The sequence below is a fragment of the Colias croceus genome, chromosome 6, assembly GCF_905220415.1.
Source record: "Colias croceus chromosome 6, ilColCroc2.1".
Lineage (NCBI taxonomy): Eukaryota > Metazoa > Arthropoda > Insecta > Lepidoptera > Pieridae > Colias > Colias croceus.
Window position 1 is genome coordinate 985,929 of NC_059542.1, and position 15,263 is coordinate 1,001,191.

At 34.5% G+C, this 15,263-nt stretch overlaps 1 protein-coding gene across 1 annotated transcript; it reads right to left on the reverse strand.

Moving 5' to 3' along the window:
- Window positions 1–11,923: 11,923 nt before the first annotated feature.
- LOC123692603 (ATP-dependent DNA helicase PIF1-like) lies at window positions 11,924–12,583 on the reverse strand. The gene has a single exon (XM_045637366.1). It carries the CDS (start codon window positions 12,581–12,583, stop codon window positions 11,924–11,926), a length of 660 nt encoding a protein of 219 aa, XP_045493322.1.
- Between the last annotated feature and the right edge of the window lie 2,680 nt (window positions 12,584–15,263).

Genomic DNA, 15,263 nt, shown 5'->3' on the forward strand with positions numbered 1-15,263 from the left:
TATTTCCCTTACCTTCCTCATTCCACACCATTAGCACCAAATAAATTAGTTACGATGATATATGACTGATTCTTAAATTGATTTCTACCTAATAATGTCCGGACTATAAATAATATGGGATTCTCTTTCTTGCCCGCTAATTGTTTTTTTCTATTAAGGCTGTGCCAAATGGGTCTGCATTTAATGAGTCATTAGAAATGGTTTATTGAAATGTTATGGATGTGTTTTGCAAACGTACCGTTAAATAGGAATATCGACACTTTTAGTATAAGTACATAATTTTTTACTTATTATTGCGATAATCCTACAATCTGCATGCTCATAAACTCAAACTCAAACTCAAACATTTATTTATTCAATTAAACTTCTTCGAGAAGCACTTTTGAAACGGCAATACATATTTTTAACATTTACCACCGATTCGGAAAGCAGTATCTATGGAGAAGAACCGGCAAGAAACTCCATAGTTGCTCTTTTAAAACATTTCAGTATTACAATTTAATTTTACAAAATATGTAACAAAATATGTTAAGAATATAGAAACAGCTTAGACCACATCTCAGCTTAACATCAAGCCAGATTGTGGTCAAGTGCTTCCCTAATCCCAATAAAAAAAACTACCTACAACTGCTTCTTCATATGAGATGCATTTGCTCCATCTCTCACATTGATTTTTAAATGTTCTTCAGTCACTCAAAACTATCATCAAGTAAATAAAACACATGGTAAAGCGGCAAGTACTGCCATTTCATGCGGAGCTGAAGAATGAACAATCAGGAGTACCAAGTAATTACACACAGAGGGTGTGTGACAATGTAAAGGGGAACAACAAAAGTTTTGTTTTACTTTAATATTTCACTCCTGTCGAGGAAAGATTTCCACTGATTAAAAATGTACTTTTGACGCTCTCCCTTTATGTGCCTTTGTTTTGTTACGGCTTATATTAAAAATATGGTGACTCATAATCGGGGAACTGTAGCATGATATATGTACTATATTGTATAAGTAGGTATGTCTTGATTGCGATTTGCAATACCCATAGGTATATTGAAATTGATATTTTTGGTTTTATGGCATTCAATAAATTCGATCACGAGGCGGGACTCGAACCTGCTTCCTTTCGCGCCATTCCGGGGCGGATGCCTGACCAACTCGGCCACTCGTAACCCGCCAGAGCGATCTTTCAGTTTTATGTATATACCTATAGTAACTAGCTAATACATAAGAATGATGATAATATTGATTCATTAGTTATCTTTATTACAACAATATTTCTATAAGAAAAAGTATAGGTATGTTCTCTTTCCATGGAAAAATAACACAAGAGAGATTGATGAGGTATTTGTATTATAAATTAACACTTTACTGTTATCTATCATCATTTATCAATGATAGTGAATTTTTAAATGTATGGTAATAATGCGTTGACACTAAAAGGTTGTAAAGGTGCTCTATCCATTTGTCACGAAGTTTAAGTGATATTAATGGGTATTGAGTGATTAATTACCTTAATTTATATGAATCATCCTGACTGTTTTGTTGATCTCATCGGTTGAGTATTTAAGTACATATTAAGAGGTCTCAGATATTATAAAAATCTTTGAAATCGGACCAGTAGTTCCCGAGATTATCTAGCGCTTCAAACAAACACACTTCAGCTTTATAATATTAGTATAGATTATGTAGGTGTGCTACCGAACAGCCAAGTTTCATTAAAATTTTCAGTAGTTTTGGCATGTCCGTGTCACAAGCCATCCATCCAAACTTACGCAAAAATTAAATTAATAACAGACTTCACAGAAAAAAGCACTATATTTTTGCAACATCCCAAAGTAAATAAATCTTTCATAAAACATGGAACTCTCTTAAAAAGCATTACAGTATCCATTTCCCTAATTAGCGTGGATATTTTTATCTTCTCATTCGTAGTTTTTAATACGAATTTCGTACATTCAACGCGAGTTCTAATCAGATGCATTTGCATAATTACAAAAGTTTCAAATTAAATCCGATCTCAAGAGGGTCTTTATAAAAGTGAATTTAGTTCACCTCGCTGTGATAGCGGAGTTTAAAGAGGTTATTACATCAAGTATATCGGTTATGTAAGGATACACGTACTTTGTTTTAAAGTTCTTATGTTATAATTTTTAATACCGATAAAATTGCATAATATGTTCAAATTTGTAAACCTATCGTCTTGTAAGTTAAAAAAATTTTTTTGGTTGCCAAAGTTTGTGTATGTTCATGAATAATGCCTAAAACATAAAACGGCATTTTTACATGTTATACATGGTATATTATATATAAAAGATGGTTTCATTAACTGCCAATTTAATTAATTAATCCGTAAAATTAAAATAATTAGCAACGAGTACAATCTAACTGCAATTCTGTCAATATATGGAGCCACAACCAAGAAGCTGCCGCCGCCGCCGCAAAAGCATAATTGATTCAAGAAATAACAAATATAATCTTTAAAACACAATAACATTATTTTATCAATATGTCCATGCACCTATTCAAAAAGATTGTCGTCTGCGAATTCAATGGAACGTCACTTTGTCTTTTAAAGTTAAAACGAATCGTGCTACTGGAAAATAGTCCCAAATCTTTGTACGTAGAGCTTAAAATAAATAAGCCAAGTAATCCTATTGAAGGCTCTAAGCCTTTGTAAATGCGGGGATTTGCATTGCCAATACTATTTCAGTATGTTCGTCTCTCTGTTTAGAATAATCCCAGTTTTAAAGTTGGATTGTAAACTCTATATCTATCTAACCAAATCTTATGTACAAATAGTGATGTATGTCTACAATTAGGACTAGTAAAGCTTAGTACAGAATATGTTATAGAATATGTTTTATTGGTAGTGATAACAAGCCTTATAATCTATAATTATAAACAAAATGTCTACTTAAAATGAGTTATTGGCATCTGTATTCTTATTCATCACTAGCTGTTCCCCGCGGTTTCATGCTCCGCTCCTGTAGGTCTTAGCGTGATGATATATAGCCTATAGCCTTTCTCGATAAATGAGCTATCTAACACCGAAAGAATTTTTCAAATCGGACCAGTAGTTTCTGAGATTAACAACAAACAAACAAACAAACTCTTCAGTTTTATAATATTAGTATAGAATTGCTAATCTCTATCATAATAAATTAGTTAAAAAGTACATTTATTCATTAAAATATCATAATAAAAAGCACATATCCATCCATAATAATGTTATGTAAAGTTATACGGGTTATAATATTTATGCTGCTGAATATTTGAGTGAATATTAGGGGCAAAATAATACCAAGTTAGGTCCGTTGGGGCTTCGCTTGATTGCATTAGTTTCCTACAAATTGTAACACGTCGAATATTATATTGCTCTTTGTAGGTCTTTGACTCTTCTGGGACGCTCTGTAAGGTTACATAGTTCTTTTAAATATTAACTAGCTTTCTGCCCGCGGCTTCGCCCGCTTTGTCTGAAATTTAATAAATTATATACTCAAACCTTCCTCTTGTATCACTCTATCTGTTAAAAAAAACATCAAAATCTGTTAGGGATGATTTTTCAATCCTTGGTTAAAACTTATTCATCGAATAACGTATGAAACTACCATTTTAAAAATGTATTCTAATTATTGTCCGTATTTGACAGTTTACAGGTGACATTTTAAAATGTTCGTGTAATACTTTATTGGATGGATAAATTTTAACCAAGGATTGAAAAATCGGCCCTTAGTCAAATAAAGAAAAATTTTTTGTCTGTAATTTCAACTATAATATTTTAACTCTTTTGCAAGCAAGACCAAATTTTAACCGCATATTCCTGTTTTTGTCTAAAAATGTTAACTGTTTACCCGTACAATAGATATTTCCCTATTACGTTTAGAACAAGATATACAATTACCGTGCCGTAAGGAAGCGTATAGAAAACTTAAGACTTCACAAAGGCATCATTACTCGGTAGGTTACAGTTTCAAAGTGTTAGTGAGCTGTCGATCGCACTCGTTAGTAGCACTACAGTATAGGGATCTGTTCATACTGTGGTTCATACTGAAATATATTAAAATCTGACTAAAAATAATATAACAAATTACTTATATATTAATCAAGCTATCTTGGATATATTTTTTCATGTTTCACAGAGATGTTCATAGAAATGCTTTGTTAAAATTTTAGTTGTATTACGTAAAGTTTTAATTAAAATAAGCTTTATTATATCGTATTCAAGGATTACCTATTTAAAAAAAATTAGATTTCTTTATAAAATAATATAAAGTGAAAAAACTAAAACCCAACTACGACAATAACCGGCGCTGAAAAAGTATAAAACAAGATTTCAGAATACTGAACTGAACAAAGTTGCTAATGTAGTTGCAAGTAAATGGACACAGTAGACTCTACCAAGATGCCTTCGTTGTAAATTGACAATAATGTCATACAATACTATTCTGAAGTATGCAATATTCCACTATGTAAAGATAAATTTTCATGTTTGGAAAGGCGTAGTCACACGTTGTTGAAGTGCTACGGTAGATAGGTACATATTATGTAACGTGTGACTACGCCTTTCCAAACATGAAAATTTATCTTTACATAGTGGAATATTGCATACTTCAGAATAGTATTGTATGACATTATTGTCAATTTACAACGAAGGCATCTTGGTAGAGTCTACTGTGTCCATTTACTTGCAACTACATTAGCAACTTTGTTCAGTTCAGTATTCTGAAATCTTGTTTTATACTTTTTCAGCGCCGGTTATTGTCGTAGTTGGGTTTTAGTTTTTTCACTTTATATTATTTGTACTATTTTGGTGTTAAAGTGTATTTGTGGGGCATAATATTAACAAAAGTTAAACTGATGAACTAATAAAGAAGCTATGGACGAAAAGATGTGAATTATATGCAATCAGCCCATGAATACAGGTAAAGTCACGAGCAAATGCTAGTAATATATATATATATATTCAAAATGTACAAGGAAAGCGCTTTCAAATGATACCAAACACGGGATATTTATCTTAACTTTATTTTTTTACTCTGTATGTTTTGTCCAATAGAGGACGCCACATTAGATTTTGTGAAACCCCATATAGCCTATAACCAGCGGACAATTAAGACGCTTCTAATGATATGTCATTTGTCAAATTCTGATAAGTAGTTTAGACGTTACGAGGGAACAGATGAACATACATACATACATACATACATACATACATACATAGCCTGTCAAAATCATAACCCTCCTTTTGCTTTGCCGTAGTCGGGTAATGAAGCAAAATCGATGTGATAACAGCTGTTTCCTCCATGTAATTGTTGTGAGCAGTAACATCTAGACACGCGGCAGCGTGTCAAGCCGAGTTCAAGCGAAGAGAACTGGCGAGCAGCAGCCGTGTGTATATTTACACGAACCATTTCGAGCCACTTTTCACCCCCTTGTAACTCGAAAACTATTTAAGTTAAATAAACCAAATTTGGTACATATCAAGAGGACCTCAAGATAAACAAGAACCTTAAATTTCATAAATACAGATTAAACAGTTGCGTAGATATTAATATCCAAAAATCGCAATTTTTAAGACTGACTGACTTATAGACATATACAAAACCTAACCCACTTCCAGATGACCTAGAAAGTTCAAATTTTGTAATCAACTAGGTAATAGTGAGTGTACAAAGGAAAAAATCAGAAAATACTGAATTTATTTGTATTTATTTTTTTATTCAATGACATTAATTTTGTTTGTATGGAAAAATGGAAAAGTTTAAAAAAATAGAAAATAGTATATTCACCTTACTAGTCTTAAAAAATAGATCAAAACTAATCAGTGGCCGAAAAAAATTTTGAAATCCATCAATAAATGACTGAGATATAGATTATTGAAGTTTACATATTTTAGGACGAAACATATTCTGTAGATTCGAAGCGCCTCTGACATCACACTCACTCGCGCTAGTATCGCTAGGGCGGATTACTTCGATTGCATGATTTCTTTATTCAAGACTGTTATTAAACGTAAAATAAAAGAAAATTGTAATAAAAATATTGCTCATACAGTTAAAAATAATATATAATTTTACATATTCACATTTATTTATTCTTTATTTATGAGTGTTTAGTTTAGTTTTAATTTCAGTGTAAATAAATAAATAAAATCTTTATTTTGCTTTAAACATGGTATTCAATGGTGATACAATTATATTAATAAAGCACAAACATGTTCAGCCAATACAAGCATGCAAAAATAATTACCATAAATGGTGTAATGGAAGAAGGCTTCGTCGAAGGTCGAAATGATTTAATTTGCGTAATATTAATATAAGTGAAACATCTTTAGGCGCGTTTAGAGTAAAATTTCAAGATCGCGTCATGGCAATACCGTAACGTCATGGAGTAAGGCGACGATTCTTCTACAACGATCTTTGCATCTTGGTGTGTCTTTGCATCTTGTCTAGTGTGTGTACAAATTCACGCTGGATGTTTAGAAAATCATGTAATCTTTTAAACAGAAAACGAGTTTAAAAAATTGCAGATAATGACGGGGCAATGTGCGCTGACATTCATAACATATAAGAAAATATAGAAAATAATACTAAACAAACCATACAGAGAAACCGCAAGAAAAAATAAAAAAAATCCTATATAAAAAGTATTATACTTATTCATAAAGTAAATCAAATATGCAGAGTAATTTTCTGTACAAAAAGTAATGATATCCCACCAAAAACATAAATGTAAAATTTGGAGCCGAGTTCAATCGTTGACTTAATTTGCCAAAAAAAGAAATGAGATCTAAATGTGTGCCAAGTTCTGCAGACAGTCCAGAAATTTATTTACAAAGATGTATTAAGTTCTTAGGTTGACTGAAAACTCAATTGTTTTATTTTCCCTTAGTGAACAATGTTTATTCCAAAATATAACTTTTTTAATTTGAACAATATAATTATTTTCACAAAGCAAACAACTAATGACCTTTTGAACCCCATAATTTGATGAGGCTAGTTTTTAGAACCTCACAAATTTTAAACAGTATGTAAAACTAGCCTCATCAAATTATGGGGTTCAAAAGGTCATTAGTTCTTTGCTTTGTGAAAATAATTATATTGTTCAAATTAAAAAAGTTATATTTTGGAATAAACATTGTTCACTAAGGGAAAATAAAACAATTGAGTATTCAGTCAACCTAAGAACTTAATACATCTTTGTAAATAAATTTCTGGACTGTCTGCAGAACTTGGCACACATTTAGATCTCATTTCTTTTTTTGGCAAATTAAGTCAACGATTGAACTCGGCTCCAAATTTTACATTTATGTTTTTGGTGGGATATACTTATCACTTTTCTTTTTACTTCTACAACTTCGTATTCACATATTATGCATTCTGAACACAGTTGCCGGCAAGTTGCCGGCACATCCAATGTGTATGCAGCCTTACCTTAGGAATTTCTTTGAGGGTCGTTGATGTAGAAATTAATAACATCGATTAAGTTTTCAGCGTCTTGTAGCTGCTGTATACATTCTAGACTAGACTAATTAGTGCGCCCTTAAAATTATACAAAATAAACGTGGTTTTAAATAACAAAGAACCGCCGAGCTTTTAGTCTTATTAATAAATGTTCTTTCTTAATAATTTTCAGACCTTTTTGTCTTTTCATGCTTATATTTAAATGTTCAGGTCTTTTTGTTTGCGAAATTACTAAAATAAAAAATATATACTGTATACACATCTAACATCTTATGATCTTAGCTTATACTAGAGTAATTTTACAGAAAAATAGGGTCAGTGTTTACCAAGAAATTTAACCTTAATATATCCGAGCTTCCTTTTTATCTCATAATACCTTTTCTTTCCACATTTAGTCGGCGAGAGCTGCAAACTTTTTCTCAACGTATATAACGTGTGTTAATAAGTTGGCATGTTTGACTATAATTATTTTTGCTCTGTAGTACCTAGTAGGAAGTAAGTAGCAGTACGTAGGAACATTATATCTACACTTAATATTATAAAGCTGAAGAGTTTGTTTTTTTGTTTGTACGCGCTAATCTCAGGAACTACTGGTCTGATTTGAAAGATTCTTTCGGTGTTAGATAGCCCATTTATCAAGGAAAGCTAAAAGCTATATATCATTACGCTAAGAGTAGCAAGAGCGTGGACACGCGGGTGAAACCGCGAAGTGCAGCTAGTATAAGATGATCAGAGTTTCCTTTATAAAAGTATATGAGTTCTTATAATATTTCACTGCGAAAAAATCTCAAACAACATTCTTACTAACAAAACAGAAACTCGCGACAAACTTACGCAACTCGCAACACTCAATAGTTTTATACTCTGTGACGGAGAAAAATTGATATTCTCCAAGAATATATAAATCCGTTTTAGAGGTTTCGCTTTACTTTCGACAAGTTTACGCATCTGGAAACGGGATAACGTGGGAAAGTTGCGAACTATTGAATATAAAATACGCGATTTTGTAAGTATTTAGGTGTCCTCTTTTGTGAAGTCGGTTTATATGACTATAGGATAGAGATGACGAGGCGATGATTTACTTTTGACTGTAGTTATACTGTTATTCTTTTTGATGGCGCAAGGATACTCATACAAGTACCTATAACTAGACCCATTTTCATAAGAAAATAAACATTATTATAGAGAATTAGAGATGGATAGTCCTTTAAATATAAAATGTTTGATATAAATAGCATTTGGTTAAATAATTAAGACAAACAAAAATAAAATTTCTTAAAAATTTGGATTATCTAAATAGGATCTTCTAATTCTTCTTATCATTGAAATTAAAATTGCAAAATTCTCATAGTATTAGTTTTGACTGCTGTTTACTTTAACCTACTAAAATTTTAGCCAAAATGTCTCGCAAAAATAACGATAAAAACAATCGAATAGCCCTTTTTCAAGTCAGTTAAACAGCATACGAGTCCCATTCCTAACACTACTCAATAGATGCATCCTCGTTCAACTTTAAATTACTCGAAACTGTTATAAAGCACTCATTGTCAGTCTTTCGCGATAACAAAGACTGCATTCATAAAACAGGACCTCGGTAAAGAACCAATAAACTATCCGAGCTAAACTTTAATTAAATTTTGTATTGTCTTTAATTTTGTGGTGCGAGGTCTAAGCTTATTGCGTGGTGAATATGATTGTGGAAACTGGGCGATAAAATGAAATGAAAATTTATTTGTCAGAATTGTGGTAACAATGATTAGTTGTTTTATTGAGAATTCGATTATTTTAAATGTTACCTATTCACTTATTTATCAATGAATTCAGGTTCTAGTTGTAGATGGAATAGGCTTTTTGAAAACAAATTTTATCTTATTAATTTTTATAAGCAAGAAATAAATTATAAATTGGCGTACTAATAATACTGTCAATAACAACCCTTTAATAAACAAAAAGTATTTTAATTACAATTATACATAATTACTTGTTCTGGTGTTACTACTCGTTCATTCGATTAAAAAAAGTATTTGCACATAATGTATACGTATGCAAAAGCTGTATCTTATAACATGGACCATAGAGCGAGTTATCGCTATACTTTGGAAGTTTAAGCAAACTCTTTGGCTTGGGCTGGCTTGAACCTGCCAACAGTTTAAATTTTAAACTATTATTAGCATTTACTAATATAATAGAGAGTAATTAAAATAGGAAAACTCATTAAATATTCAGCTGGCTAGTGAATTAGACGTGTTTTGAGTGGTAGAGTAAAATAAACGAAAACTTTGTATTGGAAAATGATATGGAGGTTTTATGTTCGTATTTAAAGACATAATTTATTTAAATAATTAAAAAAGAAATTATTATTTCCTCCCTTGGTGATGATATCACGATTTGTTTGTAGGGAAAAGCTTTTAATTAGTATTTTTGAAAATTTAAGAAAACTTCACGCATTTGGTAACTGCGCCAATGTAGTACATATAGTTCAGGATACATCGCCCATTTTTGCAAGTGACTACTATCAAGCTGATTTTCCGTTTGTAGCTTTATTTTGATGAGACGCCCAATAATTTCGTGTACGAAAGTCTCGATTGTGGTAGCTAACAGAGATAACAAGGATAAAAAATTTTGATTTGATGGTTCTCAAATATTTATTACTAACTGATTTTTTTTTGTTCAATCTCAAGGTAATTTACCTAAATTATTCGAAAAAATATTTGTCCTACAAAATCTATGGTTTGTTCAAAGAGTCCCCCTTTCCAAAGTGTATCGATAACGAGGTCATCATAAATGATTACTAACAAGCTGATTTTTTTGTTTTCACTTAATTAATGTTTATATAATTCAACAGACATATTGTCCTACAAATTGCGTAATAAATATTTGAGAACCATCAAATCAAAAAATTTTATCCTTGTTATCTCTGTTGAATGAAATGGAGCGTTGCCAACTAAACCGAATGATTTATCGTCATTTTCAATAAAGCTATGTGTGCTGTCATTTCGCCGCTGCACTGTACGTACACGGTGCTTCTGTGTGCGTGTAATGTTGCCAGATATTGAAAAATTTCCCAAATTTTTCCCCGACTACGGAAAAAAGAGGGTTATGTTTTTCGAGTTTATGGATGTATATATAATATTTCTTTGACACGCCCTGAAGTATAAACCGTTGGACCGATTTTGAGTTGTGAGGTTTCATTGCAATGATCTGAATTATTATGTTAGTGGCGGTAGTGACGTAGGCTATATACATAAATGAGAAGTCAAGTTTTAATTTTTATTTAAATTCTTTTATTACATAAAGTACCTGCCTACTAAAGTTATATATGGACAAAATAATTGTATTCAATTTTTTATTAAATAAATTACATAAAAAAAGTTTCAATATTAACTATAATAATTATATTATTTTTTATTTTTCATAATATATGAATACGAATAGCGGTAGTTTTTAGTCGAGAATACGGGACATTTTATTAACCGACTTCAAAAAAAGGAGGAGGTTCTCAATTCGACGGTATTTTTTTTTTTTTTTGTATATTTGTTACGCGATTACTCCGGCAATTATAAACCGATTTGAATAATTCTTTTTTTATTTGGTAGGTCATACGTCAGAGGTGGTCCCATTGTCACCAGGTCAGGATCTGATGATGGGATCCTGGGGAAATCGAGGGAAACCCTCAAATTTTGTAGGCATATACACTGTTTATCAGAAATTATCTTAATCTATGTAGATTTTTGCATCTAATGGTCACCATCTGATGTTGCTGAGCTGATGATGAATGGTTGAGGAGTATGGGATCTCTGTAACAAAATTATGTAATACCATCGAATTTGAATGTGTTTGAGTCTAATTAATAAGGACTTAGATCCTATGTGGTATTCAGGGTCTGATGATGGAGACGGTAAATAGCCATGGGAACTCTGTAATAAAATAAAGCAATTCCACCGTGTTTGTGCTCATTTGATTCGTCTCGACTACGAGCTTCATGCTATCAAAGTAGATTTTTAACCAACATCAAAAAAGGAGCGTTTTTGATTCGATAGTATGTTTTTATTAATCAGTTAATTTATTGTTTTTTGACTGACCGGTTGGCTTGGTTGGTAGTGGCCCTGCCTTCCAAGACAGAGGTCGTGGGTTCGATTCCCACCCGGGGCAAATATTTGTGTGATGAACATAGATGTTTGCTCTGTGTCTGGGTGTTAATTATCTATATAAGTATTTATTTAAAATTATATATACTTATATATGTATGTTTATCAGCCATCTGATTTCCATAACACAAGCGAAAGCTTAGTATGGGATCAGATCGTGCCGTGTGTGAAAATTGTCCTCAAATATTTATCATTTATTTATTTAGTTATTTTTCAACAAATCAACAAATAAAAAAAAAATACGCGATTACTCCGCCAATTATGAACCGATTTGAATAATAATAATTATTAATGAAAACTAGGTACCTAATTGTTTTAAAGATCACGCAAGCGTGTCATTTCTCTTAATGATTTTTCATCGTGGGGTCGATTTAATAGTTTATTTGCATCCAAATCAGATATGGCAATGCCATTTAAGGTTTTGACGCGACTGAGGGCTACATAAATCTGTCCTTTAGCGAAATTCTTCTTTCCTAAATCGATCACTGCTTTATCAAGGGTTGTACCCTGAAGTTTGTGAACGGTTACTGCCCAGCTTAAGATGAGCGGTAACATTCTTCGTTCGACATCTCCATATCCTCTTTGCGCTTGAAATGTTGTACAAGCAGGTGAGATTGCTACATAACCGTCATTATCTTTTATTCTATGGCCAACACTCGCGTCATCAAATTTTATAAGCACAGATTCAGGCAACTCGCCTTCCTCCAATTGATCTCTTCGGAGAGCAGGCCATTTAATTTTCTTAACAATGCCCATGGCACCATTCACGAGCCCATCAGATACGGAAATATTACGCCTTAACATGACTCGCGATTCGATACTCAACTTTATAGTTGGCAAGAAACCACCGCAGTTATTAATGTCTTTAGGAATAACATTTTCTGGTGGCTTCCTACCATAGGTTGCCGCCTCTCGAGACTCATCTACAGCATTTATTGTGTACATGCGGTGCGCTTTCGCGTTTTCAACGGTCATTCTTTCATTATATATAGTCTGGCATAGGGTCTGGCATGATAGCCTAATTGGCAAGCTTCCATCCTACGGTCTGCCTGCCGGTTTCTGCGCCTGGATCTCAGATTTTCTGAGAGACCGGTCGCTTCGAGTAGTCGTTGATGGCTGCTCGTCCGACCAAAAGGCTATTAATGCCGGGGTCCCTCAGGGATCAGTTCTCTCCGCAACACTCTTTCTGCTACACATCAACGATCTGCTGAAACCCGGTATCTATGGGTACGCAGACGATAGCACTGTTGTGGAGAGATATGTATCCAGCGCACGAACCAGTACGGCACAAATCCAGTCCCTACGAGAGTCGATGGTCGATCGCATGAACTTGTCCTTACAGGCGGTCTCCGATTGGGGCGATGCCAATCTGGTCAAGTTCAACGCAACGAAGACCCAGGCGTGTCTATTCTCCGCTAAACGGAGTCCATTCCACCTGACTCCGACTTTCCAGGGTGTGTCCGTGCCGATAACCAACCACCTCGAGCTTCTTGGCATTACCTTGACGCCTACTCTGAACTTTGGTTCGTATATAGAATCCAAAGCCCAAGTAGCCTCTAAAAAGCTTGGCATTCTGGCGAAGGTGAGACAGTATTTCAGCCCGGGACAGCTGCTCAACCTTTATCAAGCACAAGTCCGATCGTGCATGGAGTACTGCTCTCACCTCTGGGACGGTTCCGCCAAGTACCAGCTGGAGGCGCTTGAGGCGATAGAGAGGCGTGCCAAGAGGCTAATAAACGACGATGAGCTAGTAGGCAAAAAACTCCAGAGCCTCGCCCACCGTCGCAGAGTGGCAAGTTTATCGGTTTTTTATCGGATACACTTTGGTGAGTGCGCTGCGGAATTGCACGATTTAATTCCGCCATCCCCGTTTTTCCATCGATCGTCGAGGCGCACAGACTCTAGGCATCGCCATATGGTGGACGTTCCATGTACCCGGACAAAACGGTTCGGATCGACATTCTTCATCCGAACCGCGAGGGACTGGAACATGCTTCCTGAGTCTGTGTTCCCCGACGAGTACAATATGGGGGTCTTCAAGCGAAGAGTGAACGGGTACCTTCTAGGGAAGCGCGCTCCATCTTAGGCCACATCTCAGCTTACCATCAGGCGAGATCGTGGTCAAGCGCTTCCCTATCGCACAATAAAAAAAAAAAAAAAAAAAAAAAAAAAAAAAATATGAATCTACTTGTCTAACAGTAGGAAATATACGGACAGCAACCCCATCAGCAAAATCTCCTGACAAAGGCACGTGTCGCCGCTCACAAAGTAACTCCAACTGAGCTGTCGTTAATTCACCAACCCGCAAGCTATTTAAGAGGTCTATGAACTCAATGTCATTTCGTTGTCGCATATTTATCGTAAGTTCACAAAATGAGAACTGCTGCCATAAGTTAACTTCGCCCGAAAACCATGGCGGTTGAATAAAACACCAATGCCCTTTTACCGGTGGGAGTTGAAGTATATCACCAAAAAGCAATATTTGCACCCCGCCGAATAATTTGTCATTATTTTTGTATTCTTGGAGACGCAGGTGTATAATTCGCAAATTTTCATATGACACCATTGAAATTTCATCTATGATTAACCAGTTTATATGGCGCCATTTACGTCTCTCATTCTCTAGCTTTTGTCCCGTAATTTTTTTGTACGTCATGGTATTTCCTTTTTCAATTGGAAGTGAGAATATTGAGTGCAATGTTTTTCCAAATATTTGACGTGCGGCTACACCTGTTAGGGATCCCACCTCAACAAATTTAGCCTTGAGCAATACGTCAACTGTTGGTGCATAACACCGTTTGATATGTTCCACGAGTAATTTCAAGACGAAAGACTTTCCACTTCCTGCACCGCCAGTGATGAATAACAATAATTGACCTTCTTGTCCCTGCATATCCATTTCTACAGCCGCAGAAACTTTTTGGAAAAGGTCTCTCTGTTGGACGTTTAGACTTCGAATATTACCCAAGAAGACTTCATCTGGCATAGCAGACCTTTCGCATACATCTTCACAATAATTGTCATCGTTATTCACGATTTTTTCACCGCAACAAATCAAAGGAGCATCAACATCGTGGGTGTCACGGGCAGCGTTGAGCGCGACTGCTTGGGCAAGGGCCTGTTGTATAATTTGTTCTGCGTGAGCAAACTCTTCTGCGCTTGCGTTGCCATGTAATGGTCGGAATTCTCTTTGCCGCCTAATAAAACACTCCTCAGCGGTTTCCTCTTCAAGTAGAAGTTCACTTTCATCACGAAATGGTACATGACATACTAACAAGCTGTAGTAATAGGCTTCCTTGTCGCTGTTCAATGTAAAGTATCGTGTGCGCAATACTGCAGACTTGTTTCTTATACGCATCCGCGTGTTATCTCTTAGCCGTATAAATCTTGCCGGCGCAACATCTTCACTCCTTAATTCTTCGTTCCATGTTAAGTTAGACACCGTTTCAAAGCGCACAGCGAATTCGGCGAGACTTAAGTCTTCTAGTTCATCTGGGCGTAATACATATCGATCAAAAATGTTGTTGTAAATGGATGTATCATCACCGTCAAATCGTAGAAGTCTGTAACGTTCATTTGGCTTACAACTGTTTATGAAGACTGTTTTTCGGGAAGACATTTTTAGCGGTAAATGACACAATCTATATGCGCATTC